This window comes from Tiliqua scincoides, chromosome 3 (genome assembly GCF_035046505.1).
Source record: "Tiliqua scincoides isolate rTilSci1 chromosome 3, rTilSci1.hap2, whole genome shotgun sequence".
In the NCBI taxonomy this organism is placed as follows: Eukaryota; Metazoa; Chordata; class Lepidosauria; order Squamata; family Scincidae; genus Tiliqua; species Tiliqua scincoides.
Window position 1 is genome coordinate 64304823 of NC_089823.1, and position 22227 is coordinate 64327049.

At 44.6% G+C, this 22227-nt stretch overlaps 1 protein-coding gene across 1 annotated transcript in view; it reads left to right on the plus strand.

Annotated features, from left to right (window-relative positions):
- Window positions 1-279: 279 nt before the first annotated feature.
- The window catches only part of BACE2 (beta-secretase 2), a 43145-nt gene continuing 21197 nt past the window's right edge, over window positions 280-22227 (plus strand). Inside the window, exon 1 of the mRNA XM_066620853.1 lies at window positions 280-490. Coding sequence (XP_066476950.1) covers window positions 416-490 — 75 coding nt within the window. The 5' untranslated portion in view covers window positions 280-415. The remainder of the gene's footprint in view (window positions 491-22227) is intronic.

A 22227-nucleotide genomic window follows, 5' to 3' on the forward strand; every position in this document is an offset into this window, starting at 1 on the left:
CCGCTCATGGTTTGCCGAGGGCGCGGCCGGGCGCAGAAGAAACTTTGCCGGCCGGGCGCGAGTGGGCGTGGAGGAGGAGCGCGAGGAGGAGGCGCTGCCGGGCAGGCGGGATGAAGCAGCCTGCGCGTCGCGGAGCGCCCGGCGCCTTCTCTGCTGGTGGCTGCTCCGTCCGCGGGCTCTGCGGCTGCGACCCGGGCCAGGCATGGGCACCCCGTGGGCGCTGCTGCTGCTGCTGCTGCTGCTGGCGGCGGCCCCCGGGCGCTGCGGGCGGGCGCGCTTCGCCTTCCCCCTGCGCGTGTCTCGGCCGGCCGTCCCCAGGCCCGGGCAGCTCCAGCCCCCCGCGGGGGGCCAGCCTCCGGAGCCGGACGGCTTGGCCTTGGCCTCGGACGCGGGCCGCGCCCCCAACTACGCCGCGATGGTGGACAACCTGCAGGGAGACTCCGGCCGCGGCTACTACCTGGAGCTGCAGATCGGGACCCCGCCGCAGCAGGTAGGAGTTCGCCCGACTGTGGGGCGGGGGGCCGAGTTCCCTCGAGCTCACCAAAGGGGGGTGGAAGCCCCCCACTCCTGCCCAGCACGTGGCTTGTCAAAGGGGGATCTCAGCATCCCATGCCTGGACTTGGATTAGGTCGCTTCTTAGGGGTAAGTGGCTGCAGGACTCATCGGTATGTGCCCCTGCCAGGAGCATAAGAACCTGGCCGGGGTTCAGGTGGGGGTGCCCTGCGCCTGGCACCTCTGCCTAGCTGCACCATCCTCCCCTTGTATGCAGTCCTTGAGAGTGCAAAGGGAAGCTGTGAATTAGTCCTCTAGCCCAGTGGTCTTCAACCCTTTTTGTGCCACAACTGCGGTGGCACTGCGGTGATGGAACTGGAGGATAAGTCAGTAAGTCTCCCTTCTCTTCTCTTCTCACACTCTCCAAAGAAGAGAGTGGCATAGGAGAGAAGGGAGGAAGATGGGGCAGCCAGGTAGATCTGCCAGGTGGGTCAGGAGAGCAGGCAGGTATGGGCCACTCCCTGCCAGATGCCACCTCCCCCAACCCACCACTGGAAGCCAGGGGCGTAGCTAGTGAACGTGTAGCTCAGTGCAGAGCTCAAAATGATGCCCCGGAAGTGATGTCATGACCAGAAGTGACATCACACCTAGACTTTTTAAAAAGTGCAAATTGGAGGGAAACCTGCCCCCTCCCCCCAGCAGTTCACCACCCACTTGATCTGCCACCTTTCCCCAACTAGTGGCATAACTAAGGCATCTATATGCTACCTGGGATCAAAGAAGATTTTGTAGCCCCCTTCCACTAAATTTAATTAAGTAAATAAATAAAAAGTGTGCCCCTTATTGTTTAGAGACACTGTGCTGGGGTGAAGAGGGAACTATTCTCTCCCTGCTAAATATAAGAGGAGCACCACTTGAAAATGTGCCTCTTTACCAGTTAGCAAGAGTAGCTGTATTATGATACATGGAAATGAGAGCTGACTCATATTAACACCATATTGGGTCCATGCTGTATCATAATAGCATTTCATTGACTCTCAAAACCATCAGTCTCATAGGTCAGTTTTGAGTTAAAGCACTCTGCTTTTTGTTCCATAAGGCAGTTGTGTTTCTGTTTTCTGGTTAATTGGCCATAACTTTTGATAGAAAATGGATATTCCAGTGTCGTTTGTTGCATTGCATTCTGCATTAAATTACCTTTCCAATGATATATAACATGATGGTATTATTCGTACATACCAAGATTTTCACATTTTGGCCATGTGTCAAGCTCACCTTGTTGCCCCTCTAAAGCCTGTTGGCTGGTGCAACTGCTACCCCCTGCACTCCCTTAGCTACGCCACTGCTGGAAGCAAAGGGTTCTGCTTGCCTTCCTCCTCGTAAAGTCACTCCTGCAGCCTCACCAACTGATGTTTAGGAATACGCTGCTTCTAAGCATGAAAGAGCAGCATGCCATCATGACAAGTAGCCATTGATAGGCTTGTCCCCTCTGAATGCATTGAATCTGTTTTAAAACCATCCAAGCTAGTGGCCATTGCCACAGTCTGTGGCAGCTAAAATTCTATAAATTCATTAAGCATTATGTGAAAAGTCTTTCTTTTCTCTGTGCTGGCTCTACTGCTGATTGGTTTCACTTGGTGATTCTGAGATAGGAGAGAAAGAGAAAAAGCTACCTTCTGCACACCATGCATAATTTTATGAATCTCTGACTCCTCTTTGTTTTCTACTTCCCCAAGTTAAAAGACCCCGAACACTTTAGTCCAGCAATTTTCAACCAGTGTGCAGTAGCACCTTGGTGTGACATGAATGGTCCCCAGGTGTGCCACAGGAGTTTGGGGGAAATGTCATTTATTAATAGGGTCATTGGGGAATGTGATTTCCATGCCAGCAGCATGGTGTGCCTTGTCAATTGTCAAAAAACTGATGGTATATCTTGAAAATTTTTACACCTTGTCAGTGTGCCATGAGATGAGAAAGGTTGAAAATCGCTGCTTTAGCCTTTATTTGCAGTGAGGGTGTTCATCATCCTTGATCGCTCTGTCTTCCATTTCTGTACCTCCTCCAGCTTTACGACATTCTTTTTGAGAAAATGACCAAATTGCCCACAGTATTCCAGGTGTTCCAGGTCATACCATAGATGTGTGTGACCAAAGGCATTATAATAATGAACTGCAGGATTTGGGTCTGCAGGGTGTCTCATTTGCGTAAGCGCTTTCAACACACCCAAACCATTACCCAGTCATACAGATTTCTCTGTGTTGTGAATTTCCTTGAAAACTTTGGGCTGTTTTGTAGTGTGTCTTAGGAAAATTTGAATTTCTCCCTCAGTTGTCTTTCAGGTTGCCTCTCTTCCCACTGAGAATGGAAATACCTTTGATTAGTATTTTACTGTGTACATAAGAACATAAGAACATAAGAACAGCCCCACTGGATCAGGCCATAGGCCCATCTAGTCCAGCTTTCTGTATCTCACAGCGGCCCACCAAATGCCCCAGGATTGTGGGTTGATTGTGGCTACACAAATACCCAAATGTGTAGGTTGAGTCTCATTATTCATGTGAGTTCCATTCCCAGAACTCACATGGTTGGCAAAAATCCATTGCACTGAAGCAAATCCATTTAAAAAGCAATGTCCTTTTGCTCAGAGATTTTAAAACAGCCTTGCTGACCTTTTGTAATGAACACAAAGGCAATCTGTCTCTCCAGGTGCTTAGAAAGGCTTCACTCCGAGGCAGCGATCCACTCCCTTCCCCAGGAACCCTGCATAGAGAAAGAATGGAGGAGATGATAATGACTTGCGTTCTTTCACGTGCTCAGGGAGGGGAAAGGAGGGGTTGCTTGCTTAGAGTGAAGCTGTTCTAAGTGCCTGGAAAGAGAATGATTAATGGATTGTTAGCCGGCTGCCCTCTTTTGCATTAATGAGGCTATTGTTAAATGACTTTTTTCCTTTTATTTCAGGGTCCCTTCTCATTGCATTGAGATAAAACCGTGGGTGAGAAAATCTGTGTATAATTAGGTTATATCTGTATTGGGTGCTATAAAATGTGTATGGAGCCTTGATCTAGATTATTCGAATAGTTGAGCCCTTGGAAGATCAAAAAGAGACCTGGATTGATCCCTTTCTTTTTCAACTGTGTTTGTACAACAGTTACCATGATGGGTTCAGAATTTACTTTGATTTAATTCAGGTTCCTCACATTGTAATGGAAGTAAAGTTGTTTTTGAATGTAATCACACATTCTTTGTTTAAAAAGGAGTCTGTTTATATTTGTTCCAAGGATGATGTTCTAGGTTTGAAGTTCAGTATCGGAATGAAGTCAGTATTCCAGAAAAACCCTTACAGGAGTATTTAATGTGCTCTTGTTTGTGTGACTGCAACTGGATTATGAGGTCCAGCTTTGTTGATGATCTTGTAACACAACAAAAGTTGCTATAGTTTAAAGGTTGAGTGGAAGTGTAGTATCCCCACCTTTTCAAAATTAATATTTTCCCAAGTTAGCTAATTCAAAGCACCAAGACAAACAAAAACATCACACATTATAAGCGCATAATGAATGCACACCACTAAAAATACTTTATAATTGCCAGCACAGGATAAACTGAGCCAACAACTGCTCCTCAGGAAGTATGCCAACAAGGTGATTGTATGGATTAGTGTTCTTGCTAATGTATGTATGCCTCTGAGCTCATGCTTTTGTATGCAAACTACGGTCTCATGACTGGATGTTGAAAGAGTGAGGTAGACCTCTCTTGTGGAGGTGAAGAGACTTTCTACTCATTGCTCAGGCTGGCCTTTGACTCTCCTCCCTCCAGCTTCTTGCCAAATGTCATGCATATCTCAATCCCGTCTGTGCACAAATATCACCCACCCATCTCTGTGCTCCAGCTCATACCTGTTTAAGTCTTGCTTCAGAAAGTACAGAACTTTGCACAGGTTTGAGTCGGTTACAAAGGTCTGGTGTTTCTGGGCCCCCTGTGTTGGTTGATGTTACTCCAGATGAGTCAAGTAAAAGCCCTACCTTAAAGTGGTTGTTAGGGATGTATGTGTAGCACTATATAAATACTATTTGTTTCCATTAAATTTTGAGAGATTGGCAGACTGCCTGCAGCCCTCAAAATTTAGTGGTTTTGCTGTGGAAAAATCTATTTTTGGCTTTTTAAAACTTTCCCTACATTTTTAAAGTGTGTTCTCCATATCTGCAAATTTGAGGTACCCACATAGGGGGGAGTGGGACCCCTATGGATACAGGGATATGCCTGTACTGCTTCTCAACAAAAAATAGTTTACGAAGCGGTTTATGTACCAAAATGAATCAATAAATAGTTTTCTGTTCCTGAAGGCTCAAAGTCTAAGATAAGATGCAGAAGAGACATATGGCTGTGAGCAACAGCCAGTGAAAAAGTCGCCATACTGGGGTGAAAAGGGACAGGTGCTGTTCCTCTGTTAAGGGCAGACACTTTTTAAAGGTGTCTCTGCCCCGTTAGCGTGATGTAAAGTTCTGGTTTGCAGAAGTATAAACATTTTAAGTGTATTCATGTTCCCTGGCTCTTTTAGAAGAGCTGTCATGGCAATATGTAGGTAAGGAGTCAGCTGGTCACTGAATTGCTCCATCTCTTGCAAGCATCGATATGGGGAGGGAGACTGGGGGAATTGGTTGTGCCAAAGTTAAGAAATAACATCCTGATTTGCATAATTGTGCTTGCTAGTTACATTGACTTTGCAGGGCATGCGTAAGCAGATCTGAGAGAATTGCAGAAGCTTGAGAGGATGCCAGCATTGAGCAGAAAGGTGTGTTTGACAACAAGGGTTAGTTACAACTTACCCAACTGTGAGCACAGGCTAGAGAGCATTGCCCAGTCAGGAGGACAGCACACCATATGTTCAATCTTTTTGTACTCCTTGGTGCCTTTCTTATTACTGTGCAATGAACTGATTTGGGGATAGACAGAGCTGGAATGATGGCAGCAAGAACACAAAGTGTTGAACACCAACGAAGTTTTGTGTCTGCAGTATTTACTGAAAACTGAAAAATATGCTTGTTCATTTGTAGGAATCTTTATGGAATTTTAGATCACATGGGGAATTGCATCATAGTTCCCCACCAAGAGAACCTATACATCACAGCCTTCTTCCAAGATGAAAACTGGCATTCATGATGTGGGGGATCAACACATTACAAAATCTTCCAGCACTTTTATTTTAGTTTAAAGCAACCACAGAGTTCAAATCGAACTAGGATAGCTGTGTGGGGGAGTGAGGTGTTTCCCCTTGTGCAAGTATCCTTATCTATTAGCCCCTCTGGGGGAAAAATTGATATGATGCGGGTACCTGTATTTCTCTCTTGGAACTAATAGCAGCTTGCAGGCAATTTAGATCAGAGAATGAGTGTTGGGGAGATATAGGCAATATACAGTGTTTATATTAGTTAGTTGTACTATATATATTTGTGGGGGGGGGGAAGGACCATCTTCTGCCCATTGTCTTCCTTTCTTATATACTGCATTAAGGTCAACAGATGGTGGAAACTTCGTTTGACAGATGTTAGGTTGACAGTTCAGGGTCTAACATAAGACTCCTATTTGGAAACACACAGGCTCTCTCCTATATTGTCAGAATCTCTAAAGTTCTTGTTTAAGAGCATTCATGTTTTGGAAATTTTAAGCCAACCTGAACTGAAGAATTCTGGGAACAATTGTTTTAGAAACCTATTCCTGTATTAAGAATATTTATATAGCACTTTTCAACAAAAGTTGATAAAGCGGTACTACAAAAATATTGCTGATTATTTGTTAGAGCCCTCTACGCTCCTTTGCAGAGTTGCTAGGGTTTCTTGCCATAATAATTAGTCTGGACATTGTTTTAAATCCTTAGCATAAACATGCCCCTCCAACCTAGCCTCACCATTAGAACATTCGCATGTTTAAACAAGGGCTGAAGCCTAAGGCCTAAGAATATGAACCGGGTTCTAGTCTGTGATCAGGTTGCTTACAGGAAAGGAAAGCTAAGATAGTTGGGATACGTACTCTGGATTTCAAGAAATCTGATTTTAATGGACTTAGAGGACAATCAAGTCATTATCTGAGGGACTGCCTTCTCCCATATATTTCAGCCTGCCCTCTTAGGTCACCTGAGGGAGCTTTCCTGCAAGTGCCGCCTTTCTCCCAAGTTAAGGGGATGGCGGCACAGGGGCAAGCCTTCTCAGTAGAGGTGCCATAGTTATGGAACTCCTTATCAGGGGAATTAAGATCTACCTCCCCCTCCCTCTTGGCATTTTGGCGAGGGCTTAAAACATTTTTGTTTTGTTTTGCTTTTGGGTTGTCTGCCTCCTGTACCTCTGTAGCTGTTCCTTGAGTTATTTTTGCCCTCTTCCACTTGGTGTCCCCCCAATTGTATTTCCTTTTTATTTTGTTGTATATTTTTATACTCTACTGTATATTGGAATTTTTTTTAAATCTATAAATTGTAAGCCATCTTGGACATCTGCCTTCAGCAGAGGAAAGACAGGGTAGAAATCTTTTAAGTAAGTAAATAAATAAATATTCAGTGGCATGAAATGTTAGGAGAGAAAGTGGTCCCAGGGGGATGGGATGTTTAGAAATGTGAAACACTGAAGGTACAATATCTCAAACACTTCCAATGCAAAGAGAAAACTAGTGTGACTGCTCAAAAAGCTTTCTGAGATGTTGAGAAACATGTACACGAAGTGGAGTGTGTACTGTTCTTTTATTACCCAAGTACAGCCTGCACCTCCAAGAATGGTGTCAGGAAGACTAAATCATAGAATGAGTTGAAGGTGCTGAGGGATGCCAAAAGCAACAAAGAGGTGCTTTGGTTATGTTCACAGGAAGAGGAATGGGTAGACCTGTTGCTGGAGAAGATAGGAAATGGTAACAGACATTAGAACTGCTCAGTTTTATTTTGCAACTGTCTTCTCCCACAAAGGGAAGGTGGTTCAGTCTGCCAGTTGGACTAATGAAGATCTGGGGCACTGTGATTCAAGATAGGTGAAGTGATAGTAAGGGAGCTTCAAATGAATTTAGTTGCTTTTACATCTCAGTACTATCCCTCCCAGTCCGCAGCATGCACTGCATGCAATTGGGGGGGCAGTGATCAGTTGGTCTGGGAGAGGTAAGTAAAATCATTTTATACTTACCTCTCTGTAGACCACCTGGCTGTCAGTTAATGTCCTCGAATCCAAACCAACTCTTTTGCTAGTGTAAGTCTGAGGAGAGGGCAGGTCCAGGTGTGAAAGGAGGATAGGATCTGGTGCATGCTGCTGCTCCTGAAATCCACTCCTGTCCCAGTCCTCCCATGGCCTGCCCCCACTGTCGCCTTCCCTCCTTCAGTGAAGCCTGGGTGGGCTGTTTGCAGGCACATGGAGCCTCCAGTCATTTGCACAAGAATTTCCAGTGCACCCTCTGGTGATGAGCCTTTTGCACTGCTGTAACTGGACTTATGGCAGTGGATATTAAGCCCAGGATAAGATTGGTCTATTAATGAATTTAGGTTCACAGGGTCAGATGAGCAACACCTCAGGGTACTGAAGGAGTGTGCAAATGTGATCTCAGAGCTATTGTCTGTAATGTTTGAGAACTTCTGCAGAATGGGTGAAGGGCCAGGGACAAGCAAATATTGCCCTTATCTTTAAGGAAAGGAAGATCCTGGAACCTACAGACTAGTCTGCCTGATCTTGATACCTGGAAAATTCTGGAACCAATTATTAAGTGGAATATCTGTGAGCCTTTAGAAAATAATGAGGTGATTTCTGGAAGCCAACATTGGCTGTTGAGAACATATTGTGCCAGATAATCTCATCTCCTTCCCGGATAGAATGACTAGACTCATAGACAGTGGGAACACTGGGGACACGTCGTACCTAGACTCCAGGAAATAATTTGACAATGCCTCCCATGATATCTTTGTGGATACAGTGGCAAAATGTGGGCTAGATGCTACCAGGGATGCGAAACTCCAGTGTAACTTGACTAGAGTTGAGTTGCCGAGTCACCGCGCCTGTGACTTGACTTGAAAAACAGTCCTAATGGGAGTCAGCCTTTAGTGACTCTAAAAGACTTCTGTCAAGTCGCCCCCCTTTAAAAAGCCTGTTGCAGAAAAAAACAGGGCTGCTGCCAGGCTCAGTGTGTGTGTCTGTTGGAATTTTCTTTGAACGCTCTCCTGATGTTGAGAGGGATGGGAGGGAGAGAGCCAGGACAGGAGCAGCAAGAGAAAGGAGGGTCACAGGCAGCAGCTGGGAGGCTTACCAGGAAAACGCGATCCTTTGCAGCCCTACTCAGAAATAGTCCCACTTTAGCAAGTCATTCAGTGAGGGTACCCGCTCCTCGCCAGCCTTTATGGAAAGCATGAACTCTATGAACTGCTATCCCTGCCTCCCTTACCTTCCCAGCCAGTCATAAGGCAAGAATGCCCCTTGGGCTCCTGCCCTCCCACAGCCATGAAAATATGAGCATGTCCATCCTTTGTCCAGTGATCATCGGTCATGGAAAAAAGAGCCCAGTCCCACCTCCCCCCCTGCTCACCCATAACCCTTTCCTGCCTCCCAGCTGGAACTCCCCTGCTGCTCACCTGTTGGAATGCTGGCCCCACAAGGTTTTTCATGGTGCGAAAACAGTAAGCAAGGACCCCCAGATACAGGCAGACTTGAGTATGCACGCGTGGGGACAAGTGCCAAGTCAGGGGGGCCCTGACTCAAGTCTTTTTCAGCGTCTTCCACGCACGTGATTCACGAGTGACCGAGTCACCCAAAATCATGCATTTTCACAAGTTAAGTCTGAGTCACTGACTCGAGTTTCCAACTCTGGATGCTACTGTTAGGTGGGTTCATAGTTAGTTGAACAACCATTCCCCAGGAGTGCTAATAAATGACTCCATGTACACCTGGAAGAAGATATTGAGGGCCTTGTGCTGTTCAACATATTTATAAAAAACTTGAATTGGCGGGGGGAGGAATGCTTAGCAAGCTTGCAGATGAAGCAAAGCTTGCAGGGGAGGTAGCTAACACCCTGGAAGGCAGAATCACAATTCAAAACTATCTTGACTGACTCTATCATTGGGCTCATACTAACAAGATGAAGTTCAGTCCTGCATGTAGGAACAAATACTCAGAGGCATAGCTACAGGATGGGAGGAACCTGGTTTGGCAGCAACACGTGAAAAAATATCTAGGTGCCTTAGTGGACCACAAGCTTAATGCAAGTCAGCAGTGTGATGTGACTGGAAAAAAGATAATGCACTGCTGGGCCCAAACAACACTGATCATTTGGAGCAGTTTCAGAGAAGGATTTACTTTCTGTGGTTCCAAAGGGCAGGTCTTGAGCCACTGGGCTAAATTTACAGGGAAGTACCATAGATTCAGACAATAGTCATGAGGAAGAATTTGTTATATAAGAGCTCTCTGGCACTAGAGCAGTCTGCTTTCTGTAGTTGTTGACTCTCCCCTATTGGAGGTTTTCAAGCAGAAGGCTGCCTGTCAGGGATGCTGTGATTGCCTGCCCTAAGCATGCAGTTAGACTAGATGACCTCTAAGATCCCTTCCAACTCTTAACATTATATGATTTCCCATTGTGTAACTACTTTTGCAAGCATTTGGAGCCATATCAGGGTGAGTGTTGGCCTGTGTAAAGAAATGGCTTGGGGAAGGAGCAAGGTTCACCTTCCACATTCATGCATTCATTTCCTGTACTTTTAGTATTTTGGCTAGAGATGGAAAAAGAAGGAAAACAAACTTTACTGCACGTTTATTCCTTTATCTTTATGCTTGCAGGTAGTGATAGCAAGATCTGAAAATAGTCATGTTGATGATTTTGTGCTTTCCTTCACTTCTGTGTCAGGATGGTTCCTTTGATATAGGAAGCAAGGGAGTAATGGCTAGATTTATTAAGTTTATTGTACTGTTAGGTGCCATCCTGTATTTTTCACATTGTTTCACATCAATGAGAGCCCTTTTGAGACATTAATGCAGGGTGAAATGAAATTGCATGGAAGGGGTGGAGGTGACAGGATCCTTTCTTACTTACTTGTATTCATTAGAAAGTGTGCCGGCAGACAGTACCTGTAAATCGAGCCCTTTCTGGTTCGTAGGTCACATTCTTAGCCACTATATTACATAAGGAACATTTTGGTCCGTTCGTGCTTCTGAAGATGGGAGAAGGACCTACCTAGGGAAGTATGTGCATGGACATTGTGTACCATGGATCTTACTCCCAGGTAAATTTGCATGGAATTGTAACTTGTGTTTATGTGTGTTTCAAATTGGAGCTAAGCCTATCAAAGCGTTATCGACTTCTTTTGATGTACATCAGTTTCAGTAACTGATGGGGGCATAGAAAACATTTTCCTTTTTTCATATAGAAGCATATGCAAATTTTTCTTTTTCTCTTGTGCTAAATTCTTTGACTCAGGACATTTTCATTTAAAAAAAGAAGAGGGTTGTTGTCAAAAAGTAACCTGGTGTTTAGCACAATCTAACCAGATGCTCTTTTAAAGTCTTGAGATTTTCAGCAAAGCAAGCTTCCTCTGTGTGTGCTTTGTGTTCTGTTCTTAGAAAAGTCTTGAAGGCTTAGCTTTTTCAGCTGTGTCATGGGATCTTACATGAGGAGGTGAAGCATTGCTGGGCAGGGTGACTAGTCAGATGATGAGGATTAAGTGTGTAATTCTCAAAGGCCTTCAGTATCCCAATGCCCCTTCGTATAAAACAGATCTTGGGTTGGAGAAGCAGTTTGAGAAGTGGGCTGTGGTTTCCGGAAAGCCTTCGGGGCTTTCTGTCTATTTTTTAAAGTATCAGAGGCCTTTACAGTCTGAAATTGGGAATTTGTAGGAAGGTACCCTTGTAGACTGGGAGAGTCAGGAGGTGGTGATGAAGGGAACAAGCTCAGTTCCAGTTTTTTCTCCATTTCATAAAGCACATTTATTACTTACTATGGAAACGACATCACAAACCTTCAATAGTGGCAGTAAGCGTGGCATCTCATTTGAAGGAAAACTGCTCTTCTTGCTTAGAACCATTGAACACCAATGTTTAGCAATGGTTTTGGTTTAACAATCTGCTGCCATATGTTTTTTGTCTTCTATAGTAGGTCAGTGTAAAAAAAAAAAAACCTTCTTGTGCTTTTGCTGTACAGTATTGCAAGTTGTGGCAAGTGGTCTGAGTGGATTCACTGCTGTAGCAGGTGCTGGCTGTGGGGATGAGGTCATGGCTCAGTGGTAGAGCACATGCTTTACATGGAGAAAGACTTGTGTCCAATCCCTGGTATCTGCAGCTTTGGCTGGGAAAGACTCCTGTCCAAAACTGTAGAAAGCTACTGTCCTAGATGGACTAGTGATCTGACTGTAAGATGGTTTCTCATCTTCCTTTGCAGAAGCTTATTTTGGTGACATCTATCCCACAACGATACCATTTTTAGGTGTTCCTAGTTTAAGTGTCTCTCTAACACTTTTTCTTCGTCACCACTAAGACAATTCACAGCACAAGCCTAGGCATCTTGGCTCAAAAGAAATTCCCACTCAGGCCAATCCGATTTGCTCCTTGTACATGTCCTTGGGATTGTAGGCTTTAGATATTCATGCCTGCTAGATAACTGTTTCTAAAATCTCCTTTGTCCTCTATCCTATAGATGCAGCTTAACTTTGTGTCTCATAAAAGGTAAATGGATTAATTATGCCCCTTTAAAAAGGAAGGTTATACATTAACTTCTGGCTCCTGTTTCCTACGTTCAAGATTTCCCACTCTGAACGTCTCGTTTATTTGTCAGCTGCCAATAGTAGATCTTTGTTTTTCCTTCCACCCTTGGGATTTATGCATGAGCATAACTTGAACTCCCACTGTGTGTATCTGTAATGTTTATCTGACCCAGTACTTGGGCCTGGATTTTTTTTTTGTGTATTTTTTTCCCCATTTTCTTTCCTATCCTCCATTACATTTGTTTCCTATACAGTGTGTACTTCTTTTGAACATCAGCTATATTAGGAAAATATCCCTGTTACATAATAAAGTTAGCAATTAGTGAAAGAGAAGTGTGCAAAACCAAACCCCCCCCCCCAAAATGAAAGCCCAATTGCTCAATAAATAGTTACTGTCAGACAGAATGAATGTGAAGTAATAAAAAAGGCAGTAGCATAGAAAGATTCTTGTCAAAAACGATGGTCACTCTTCTGTGATGGTTTTTTAAATTTTTGCCTATTTCAAAAATTGAATTCATCAGCCTTTATTTATTTTTATTTTCTGCCCCTTGTTTGTTCCCTGAAACTTTGACAAGTGAAAATAGCTTGTCTGGGTGAACACAGTGAAATTATCTGTCCAACATCAGCACAAACTGCTGTCACATTTGGAAAATACTCTGTACGTATGTAAAGCAGACATTTTAAAGATTGAAGAGCACCCTTGAAGGTTACACCAAATACAGCTTTTCTTTCTGTTTCTAACATTTACATAAAGTGTAGTTTAGTTTTGTGGATGGCTGAAGTTTCATTATTAGTGTATATTTTTTTCCCTATTTTCCTATTTCCTATTTTTCCCCCTATTTTTTCCTATTTCCTATTTTTTTTCCTATTTCCTATAGTCACGACTATAGCTGGCCACTTGTATGTTGACTAGTAGTCCAGTATTGGAAGAAATATTAGTTGCCTGGTCTTGCTAAGTGGTTGTGAGCATGGTGTGGAAATAACTTCCAGAAACTTTCTGTGCAGCTTGTGGTAAAACTGGAAATACATGCTTTAGACTCAGAATTTTTTTCTTTGAAATTGTGACATGGAACTCAAGTGAAGTGGCCTGAAATCATGGGGGGGGGGGGGGAAGCATGAGGTTTCTTGCCTGATTGTGCCTTTCCAGCATCCTATTGATAGTTTAAAAGAAGTTCTAAAGAAATTTTTCTTTAACCTATAAATAGTATGTGGGAGGCCCTATGCGCTCAAGCCCCCTCACTCTCCCATCATGGGTTCTGGCTGTTTCATGCTTCCTTTTGAAGTTACTTGTTAAAAAAAAAAGTTTTTTGATCTGAGCACACGCATTTATGCACATGGGTCATTTGACTCTCAAGTTGAAACTTACCACAGGTTAGTGTTGAACTTGCATTTGGTGTGCATACTTGTTTCACCAATGTAAGTTTGTTATGCTCAATGCACTTTAACCATTCCCTTATTCACACATTGCAAGTTGGCAGGTCCTCAGAGTGCACTTTGCCACTCTATATTTTCTATGAATTGAAAACAGATTCTGATATGCAGTTTTCCTTACAGCAATGGGATCTTTCCAATCCCAGTGAAGAGACTGCATTCAGGATTAGTAATTGACGTGTCAAAGGGGTGCAGATGACAGCACTGTAAACCTATCCTGTGTGTTACTTTGAATCCCACAGGCTGTTCTGGATACTGTTCTTGAATGCCTATTTTGCCACACCTAGTAATACTGTCAGGTTAATATTTTGGGGTCCAGGCCTTAGAATAAAGGGGCTCAACAGTGAATTGGTTCCTCTTCAGATTTGAAGTGTTTGCAGATGGGTGCTGCTCAGACTATCAAGTCCTGGGGTTCAATTTTTGATACAATAAGAAATCTCTTCAAGTTTCTACATAGAGAAAGGCTACTAGTGAATACAGGAAAAACAATATTTTCCTTGAAAATGTCTGTTAACTCCAAAGGTCAATGAGATGTGGCCTCAGACCAGAGAAAAGTTTTACAGCATGTCCTGAATAGACCTTAGAGCAGCCATTTTCAACCACTGTCATCCACACCAGACAAAAAGCCTCAGAGAATCCAGGAAGAGGTTCGTGCCAGACTGGATTTGTGCACTCTGGGATGCCCGAGCTGATTTGGCCCAGGGTGGGTGACAGTGCAACAAAAAAGAATGTCTATACCAGCCATTTTCAACCACTGCGCCGTGGCACACTGGTGTGCCACAAGTGGTCTACAGGTATGCCACAGGAATTAAGGGGATGGTCATTTATTAGTAGGGCCAATGGGGGATGTGAGCCCCCCACTGGCAGTATGGTGTGCCTTGTCGTTGTCAAAAACCTGATGGTGTGCCTTGACAATTTTAGTGCCTTGTCAGTTTGCCATCAGATGAAAAAGATTGAAAATCGCTGCCTTAGAGGATGCTTCTTGCACCATTTCCTAGCAGTCATGGTTAAATATGGCTTGGGTGCAGATTGTGAAATCTATGTACCTATAGCCAAAGGTCCCTTTACACTATGTTGGAAGGATAAATTATTTTGCTTTGTTTTGAGCTTGTTGGATATGACCCTCATTGCTACTGTTACACAGAAACAAACCATTCTTCCTGTTCATATTTCCCCGCTTATTTGTCCTTCCTGCTTATAACCTTCTTGAGCCAATGCCACAATATAGCCATTAACCATTTGCCATTAACATGGCATTAATTTGCCATGTTTATAGCCATTAATTTTGCCATTTGTAATTTGCCATTAATATAGCCATTAACCTTTGTTAACAAAGAGGCTAGTGACACTGGAGTTTAGAACTGTATGTTAGTTGGCAACCTTCAGTCTCAAAAGACTATGGTATTGCGCTCTGAATGGTGGTTCTGGAACAGCGTCTAGTGTGGCTGAAAAGGCCGATTCAGAAGTGACAGTCCCTTCCACACTGGGAGCAAGTGCAGTCTGTCCCTGGTCTGTCTCCCTGGCTATGGGCCTTCCTTCTTTGCCTCAGACTGCTGGCCAAATGTCTCTTCAAACTGGAAGAGGCCATGCTGCACAGCCTGCCTCCAAGCGGGCTGCTCAGAGGCCAGGGTTTCCCATCTGTTGAGGTCCATTCCTAAGGCCTTCAGATCCCTCTTGCAGATGTCCTTGTATCACAGCTGTGGTCTACCTGTAGGGCGCTTTCTCTGCACGAGTTCTCCATAGAGGAGATCCTTTGGGATCCGGCCATCATCCATTCTCACGACATGACCGAGCCAACGCAGTCGTCTCTGTTTCAGCAGTGCATACATGTTAGGGATTCCAACTCGTTCCAGGACTGTGTTGTTTGGACCTTTGTCCTGCCAGGTGATGCCAAGGATGTGTTGGAGATAGCACATGTGGAAAGCGTTCAGTTTCCTCTCCTGTTGTGAGCAAAGAGTCCATGATTCACTGCAGTACAGAAGTGTACTTAGGATGCAAGCTCTGTAGACCTGGATCTTGGTATGTTCTGTCAGCTTCTTGTTGGATCAGACTCTCTTTGTGAGTCTGGAAAACGTGGTAGCTGCTTTACCGATGCGTTTGTTTAGCTCAGTATGGAGAGAAAGAGTGTCGGAGATAGTTGAGCCAAGGTACACAAAGTCATGGGCAACCTCCAGTTCATGCGCAGAGATTGTAATGCAGGGAGGTGAGTCCACATCCTGAACCATGACCTGTGTTTTCTTAAGGCTGATCATCAGTGCAAAATCTTGGCAGGCATTGCTAAAACGATTCATGAGCTGCTGGAGATCTTTGGCAGAGTGGGTAGTGACAGCTGCATCGTCGGCAAAGAGGAAGTCACGCAGACATTTCAGCTGGACTTTGCTCTCAGTCTGGAGAGGTTGAAGAGCTTTCCGTCTGATCTGGTCCGGAGATAGACGCCTTCTGTTGCAGTTCCAAAGGCCTGCTTCAGCAGGACAGCGAAGAAAATCCCAAACAAGGTTGGTGCAAGAACACAGCCCTGCTTCACTCCGCTTCAGATGTCAAAGGGGTCTGATGTGGAGCCATCAAAGACAACAGTGCCCTTGATGTCCTTGTGGAAAGACCTGATGATGCTGAAGAGCCTGGGTGGACATCTGATCTTGGGGAGAATCTTGAAGAGGCCGTTCCTGCTGACCAGGTCGAAAGCCTTTGGGAGATCTATGCAGGCTATAAAGAGTGGCTGTCGTTGTTCCCTGCATTTCTCCTGCAGTTGTCTGAGGGAGAATACCATATCAGTGGTGGACCTGTTGGCTCTGAATCCGCACTGCGATTCTGGATAGACGCTCTCTGCAAGTACCTGGAGCCTCTTTAGTGCAACTCGGGCAAACAGCTTTCCTACTACGCTAAGGAGAGAGATGCAGCGGTAGTTGCAGTCACCCCTGTTGCCTTTGTTCTTTTACAGCGTGATGATGTTTGCATCCCTCATGTCTTGAGGTACTCCACCTTCTCTCCAGCAGAGACAGAGGATTTCATGCAGCTCAGTGACAATGATCTCTTTGCAGCATTTTAGGACTTCAGCAGGGATGCTGTCTTTTCCAGGTGCCTTGCCAAAGGCAAGGGAGTCCAGGGCCACGTGAAGTTCTTCTAGGGTTGGTTCACTGTCAAGCTCCTCCAACACAGGGAGGCACTCAATGTTGTTCAGCGCTTCTTCAGTGACTACATTTTCTCTGGAATATAGCTCAGAGTAGTGCTGCACCCAGCGTTCCATCTGCTGCACCCGATCCTGGATGACCTCGCCTGTGGCAGACTTCAGAGGGGCAATTTTCTTCTGTGTTGGACCTAGGGCCTGCTTGATACCATCATACATCCCCTTGATGTTGCCCATGTCAGCTGCTATCTGTATCTGGGAACAGAGCTGGAGCCAGTAGTCGTTAGCACATCTCTTGGCAGTCTGCTGGACTTTGCTGTGAGCAGCTCGGAGGACCTGCAGCTTGCACTCACTGGGACAGGCCTTGTATGCTGCTTGAGCTCTCCTCTTTTCCTCAGTGACTGGTGTCAACTCCTCAGAGTGGGCTTCAAACCAGTCTGCTGTCTTGTTGGTCTTCTTGCCGAATATGGACAAGGTGGTGTTGTAAACAGCATTCTTGAAATGTTCCCATCTGTTGGATGCATTTGCATCGGCCGGGCCTGGAAGAGATTCCTCAAGCGCTCATGCAAATTCCTCCACTTTTCTCTGATCCCGGGTCTTGCTGGTGTCAATGCAAGGTCTTCCTTTCTTTTTTGTTTGATACAGTTGCTTTGTTCGCAGTTTCACGCTGCTGCACACCAGGGAGTGGTCAGTTTCGCAGGCAGCACCCTGATAACTGCGTGTGATCTTGATGCTGGGAAGGCTGGAGCGTCTGGTGAGAATCAGGTCGAGCTGGTGCCAGTGCTTTGATCTTGGGTGTCTCCAAGAGACTCTATGTTGGGACTTCGTGTTGAAGAACGTGTTGCTGTCACAGAGACCGTGATGACAGCAAAACTCTAGCAGGCGTTGGCCATTTTTGTTCATCTTCCCATTGCCAAACTGACCTACGCAAGTGGGCCACAATCTGTTATCAGCACCAACTCTCGCATTGAAATTGCCGAGGATGAACAATGGCTCTTTTACAGGGATCTTCTTGATAGTGGTGGCCAGGTCATCTAGAATTTGTCTTTGGCTTCTGCTGGAGACAACAGAGTTGGTACATATGCACTGATGAGAGTGACAGGTCCTGCTGATGACTGGAGCTGCAGGGACAAAATTCTTTCACTTCCCGCAGTAGGTGGGATGATGGATACCAGCAGGGTATTTCTGACCGCAAAGCCAGCGCCATGTTCCCTGGTTTCGTTGGGTGTTTTTCCCTGCCAGAAAAATGAGAAATTTCTCTCCTTGACAGATCCAGAATCCGGCAGCCCCTTCTCTTGAAGGGCGATGATGTCCATCTGCAGTCTGCTCAGTTCCATGTCAATGACAGGTGTTTTGCGTGCATCGTCTATTTCTTGCAGGTCGTCAGAGAAGCCAGGTGTCATTGTCCTTACGTTCCAGGTGCCCAGCTTTAGGGCAGGAGTTTTCTGTTTTCTGTTGCATGGTGCAGAGTTGTCGATCCGCTTGTCGGTTTTCACCCTAAACCCCACGCACCCCTTGAGGTTAACGGACTGTGGTGAGGCAGCACCTTACTGGCTGGACTGCCCAGCTTAAGGCGGGCGGTAGCTGCCCAATGAAATGCAATGATCTCTCCCACCATCGGAAGCAACCCCTGGCGTCACGCTCTATGCCAATCGAGTGAAGACTTATAACCAGTAAACTGCTGCTTCGCGTGTTGTGCCGACGCCGTATGGCGAAGTTGGAGTGTCCTCTCCAGTGCACGAAGCCTGGGTAAAGAAGGCATAGAGGATAGGCTGTTACCCATGCAGCAAATCCCCTCTCTCCACGTCGCTGGAATGGTCCAATGGAAAGGCAGAAGCCAATACGGTTGGTTCCAGCGGCGTTGCAGGAGTTGCCAGAGTGTGACTGTATGCAGCCACAAACTGTCTCAGGGGCTCCGGCTCTGGATTTTGCCTCGAGGTTGACTCCTGAAGCCTTTTCCACAACTGGATATAGCCACAAGGCAGTGGAGGTTTGAGGTCAGAGTTTCCTTCTCTTAGATGAGCTGCCTTCCCAGGCTGACAAGTCCCATCTACCCTGTATTTTTAACAAGCTACTATGTATATTCTTTTAACAATTATAGTAAATGGGAGTAAATAGATAGGCACTATATGGGCATTAGATAGGTGCTAGATAGGTGTTAGATGCTATATGGGCGTTATATAGGCGCTATATAGGCACTATGTAGGTGGTATGTAGGTGTTAGGCACTAGATAGGTAGATAGGTGCTAGATAGGTGTTAGGTGTTAAATAGGCGCTATATAGGCACTGTATAGGTGCTAGATAGGCATTATATTAGGAGTTAGGTGCTATATAGGTGTTAAATAGGCACTTTCAATACAAGTAAATACTATGATATTTTAAAGCTGAGATTAATTTGCCTCGGATGTTGTTTTATGTAAATGTTGGTAACAGATTTTCTCTTCAGTCAATGCTCTGTTCAATCTATTAATTGAGCCAATCACAACTTGCAAACGTTGATGTCAAAGTTTTGGGACTTGAATGAGTTTTGTTGTCTGCACTCAACAAACAGAAATGTCATTTCAGCTTTGTAATTCTCTGTTGCTTTGTTCATAAGCCTTGACTGTGTTTTACTTTTTTGATGGCTGCAATGCTGTAGTGCATCCACAATAACTCAAAAGATATAATGTATTTTAATAGGTAGTAGAGAATGTATAATCCAAGTTATAATTAGTATAATTGTTCTCTGTGTTTTGTGCTTGTTGATGTTAAATTTGTGTGTGAAAAGCCGAAGAGGTGTATCAGTCTTCTATTTTCTTGCTGATATGTGAAAGGATATTCCCTTTTGTGCCAGTCCTGCTTAACTTTTAAAGAGGTTCTTGGGTGAGACTTTGAAAAATATTGAATGTATTTATTTGCCAGGCTTTTATCAATTTTGACATGGCTCCAACTGCATTGGAATTGCCCATTTTTGCCCTTTTGGGGTCTCTCTAATTTTTTATTGTTCCTGTAAACTCCATAAAGGGGATTAATTCAAATGGAAGGAACAGCCATTTCTGAAATCACCAAGGATAGTTTTGAGTGTAATTATGCTAGAGGTCATTTTTGTAAAAGACAACAGGGGGAAGGAAGGCTATGAAGTAAAATATGATTTGCAGGAAGTAGGATCTGAAACGAACAGCCTGATTCTATGCATTCCTTACTTGGCACGAAGTACCACCAAATTCAGAGGGTTTCGCTCTTAGGTTAATGTGCAGAACTGATGTGCTGATAATCTGAAGAGAGCCAAACCACCCTGCCAAAAATGTCCAGCAGCAGTAATAAAAGCACCTCTCAAGGAAGGACGCAGTTATCCAATCTCACTGATGATGGATATCACTCCCTGTTGAGTCCTACCGAGGCACAGCCAAATCAAGGGAGGGGCAAATGAGGCGTGTAAATGTAGACTCTCCCTCTGTGACAATTTCTGTTGACCCTCAATTCCACTCAGTACTGTGTGCCTTTGCTTGAAAGAACGATGTATCAGGAAGTGGATCCCAGGAGGAAGAAACTGGAGGTCGAGTAAGAGCCTAATTCTCCCCTGCTAATTTGCCTGTTGACAAGTTAAATTAAGTCCTCTACTGAGCTTACCATGTGTGAAATAGGAATGGCATGTTGGGTACACAGAGGGAGGTGTTTCCGTTGCTATTTCCCACTTTTGAAACACCAGGACAGCAGCAGAGCCTAAATTAGTACTCCATGCAGAAACAATGTTGGACATTTATATTTGGAGAACAATTAGTGGCTGGAGTGAGCTGAAATGTCTCCTTTTTTTAATGGCATGTGTTTCAATAAAGTAGTTGTTATCCAGGGCTTTGGGGTCAAGGGAGATTAGAGTCCTAAAGGCACAATCCTAGTAACCATGGGAAATGGCAGCATACCACCGCGTACAACAATGCAAAGACAACTTCGCCAATGCAGAAGCCCCTTCACCAGTGGGTGGTGCTCGGATGCCAGCACAACAGTCAGAAAGGTGTGCACCCCCATTAATGGGGCGGAGACTGACCAGTGATGCAACCCTGCAAACAGAGAGGCAGCAATAGGGAGGAGAGTGGGGTGGGACCAAGCAGAGTTTGCAGATGACGGACATGCCCCCAATGACTGCAAAGCACTATGCCAGCAACAGAGCTGGTTTACATCAGAGGCGTCCCATAGGGAGTGATGTAGCAGCTGGAACAACCACATAAGCATAATGACTCTCATCCCCCCCCCCCGACCAACCTCTCCACCATGACAGCGCATAAGATCCTGGTGGACATAATGGTTTGGGTAATGAGCTGAAGGTACACTGCATAGCTTAATGCACTATAAATCATAGCGTGAAAAGTGTCCTGTCTCCTCTACCTTGGTGCAGATTATACTTAATTATGGATCTTCATTAACTGTGCCATAAGACTCAACATTCATTGACCTGTGTCACATGACTATGTATGTTTTTTGCTGCAGTTCAACTAACAGCTTTGGGGTCACTATCTAGATCAGGACAATGGTACAGGCAGGGAGAAGTAGTAAACTGTCCCGCTTCCCAGCGCTTCTGATCCCATCAAATTTGGAGCCCTTCTTCACCAAGAATGAAAATACCAGATTCAGCTGTGAATGTCCTACATTACCATTTGTTTTTGTCCTAAGACTGCATTTTTAGGCATACTTACCTGGAAATAAGTTCAGCTGAAATTGGTGAGAGTTACTTCTGAGTAAATATGATTCTGATTGCAGTGTAAGTGCCATTGGGGAAATATCCCATTACTAAATTTTTTGCCTCCCCAAGAACTGAATGAGTAGTGTATGAATTGTGATTGTAAGCGTTATGTGTTTAATTATTCCTTGTTAATAAATTCAGATAGAAATGGGAGACGGTGAGATTTCACAGCGCAGCTTAAGCAAGACTTGCTCCATGCTATAAAGTGAAACAGCAATCATGTTTCTTCAGTGCCTCCTGATCTGTTGTGGCCTTGAGAAAAAACCTATAATGGCTTGAAGTGTCCATGATGGCTCTGTGAAGGTTAACAGAACAAATTATTTTACTTGGAAATATCTGGGGATGCATTAGAGTGAGATGGGAAGGAAATAGCAGGCAAAGCCATAATGTGTCCAATCAGGGCAACATTAGCCGAGTTCCTTTCTACTTCACTTTCCTTTGCTGCTTCTAAAATCAGGGTACCTAAACATATTTTTGTTAACAAAATATCTGAAATGCAGTGAAACATCTTTTCAGAGAAGGCTGCGCCGCGGCTGGAAGTTGGTCCAATTTAAATCATTGGGGCTCTTGCTTTTGAGAAAAATATGGCTGGAAGATCACTCTGTAAATGTCATGCAATGAGACCCAGGGAAGCCTATCAGAACCAGATTTATGTAATCAGCTGTAATGACCCATATTAATTTCCTCCCTGCAGTTTCAAGCCCAGAAAGTGGGATAGGCAGAACAAAACTCCCCCGAATTGACAGTGGTGAAGCAACAGGCTTC